General features: G+C 45.9%; 1 protein-coding gene across 1 annotated transcript in view; it reads right to left on the bottom strand.

Annotated features, from left to right (window-relative positions):
- Positions 1-437, bottom strand: part of MAGI3 (membrane associated guanylate kinase, WW and PDZ domain containing 3) — a 162885-nt gene extending 162448 nt beyond the window's left edge. The window contains exon 1 of the mRNA XM_006763140.1: positions 344-437. Coding sequence (XP_006763203.1) covers positions 344-437 — 94 coding nt within the window. The remainder of the gene's footprint in view (positions 1-343) is intronic.
- Between the last annotated feature and the right edge of the window lie 1214 nt (positions 438-1651).

Here is a 1651-nt window from a genome sequence, read left to right as displayed (position 1 = left end):
TGTGTGTGTGGAGAGGGTTTTGGAGGGGAGAGAGCGCCTTGTTTGATTTCATGGCCCAAACCCAGCAAAGTGCACCAAGTAAGCAAAAAAGCGTACAGGCTGGCGATCCCTTGATTGAAGGCCCCTCCACCTGACACATTCGCCGCGCTGATGGGTGATCTTTCTGGCGCGTGTGATTTATGGAGATGCTCTCCATAAAGGCATTTGGGGAATGAGTGCCTGATGAAATAGACTTCCAGGCTTCGGGATCTTCAGAAATAACTCGGCCCTTTCATATATTTGAATTAAATAGAAGATTTATGTCTCTCCTAGGCACCCATGAGGAGAGCTGTCAATGTCTCACCTGAAAAACCTTTACGAAGATCAATGTCTGCACAACGCCGCCTCCGCTGGCCCTCCGGTGGCCGGTTCCGAGGCACTGGGCCCACACCCGTCATCCCGCATCCCTGTCGTCATGCAACTCAGACGTCGGATGCACCTTTCCAGCTCCTGCACATGCTTTATCGACTGGAAAATCAACGCGACTCCATTTATCTCCCCTTCTCCTTTAACTACTTTCAGCTTCAGTATAAATGCTTCTTTCCTGCAGCTATCCACGGGAAGTGAATATTTTAAAATCAGCAAATCAAATGTCGTGGTGGGTAAGGAATTACGTTTCTGCAGACTCTTGATGATTAAGGCTCCTGAGAATGCCAATGGGCATGGCAGATATTTTTTTCTCTATTAAAACAGACCCAACGGCCTGACCGGTTTGGCTCAGTGGATAGAGCATTGGCCTGTGGACTGAAGGGTCCCGGGTTCGATTCCAGTCAAGGGCATGTACCTTGGTTGCGGGCACATCCCCAGTGGGGAGTGTGCAAGAGGCAGCTGATCGATGTTTCTCTCTCATCGATGTTTCTAATTCTCTATCCCTCTCCTTTCCTCTCTGTAAAAAAAAAGTCAATAAAATATATTTTTTTAAAAAAACAAAACAGACCCAACATCAGGAAAATTTGAGGTAGATGGCAGCCCCCCACTAAGGGAGAAGCTGGACTGAGAGTCTTCCCCCGTAGTGGGGGGCAGAGTCGACACGCACCTGGTGTCCGAATCCAGACTGTAAGTTCAAATTCGGGTCCTCCAGTTCCTCATCCTGTGGTAACCTGTGCAGGTTACTCATTGGTACCACGGGTTCCTAATAGAGTCCCTATTCTGGGGACTCCATGGAGAAGGAACGTGGAACAATGCCTTGGACATAAATGATAAGTTTGTGGTGCTTGTGTTGTTATGATTATTATTGAAAGTTTCACCTGATGTTGACACAGAAAATGAGAAGCTGTTTGATTCTAAAGGGATAAGTGTGAACAATGGTGTTGGTAACTGAAAAATGCCAATGCCTAATTCAGGGAAAACAGGAGAGTTATTAGTTTACTTGATTCCAAATGAAATGAGAAAGCTCTTTTTCCTTAGCTGATCCTGATTGCTAAGGTGAGCTGTTATAAAGTATGACAAAAGGGCTCGCCCATACCCCTTTCCAGATACCCTGGATTTTAGTTAGCAGCGACAGCCGTTACATTATCACCTTGAGACAGTGGCTGAGAAAGAAGACAATTATATAATCACATCATGAATGCATAAACATTTATGTTTGCTGCAACTTCTCCCAGAAAGGGAT

Source organism: Myotis davidii, unplaced genomic scaffold, assembly GCF_000327345.1.
Source record: "Myotis davidii unplaced genomic scaffold, ASM32734v1 scaffold217, whole genome shotgun sequence".
Classification (NCBI taxonomy): Eukaryota; Metazoa; Chordata; class Mammalia; order Chiroptera; family Vespertilionidae; genus Myotis; species Myotis davidii.
The sequence above is the reverse complement of the archived record's forward strand: the minus strand, read 5'-3'. Positions and strand labels throughout refer to the sequence as shown.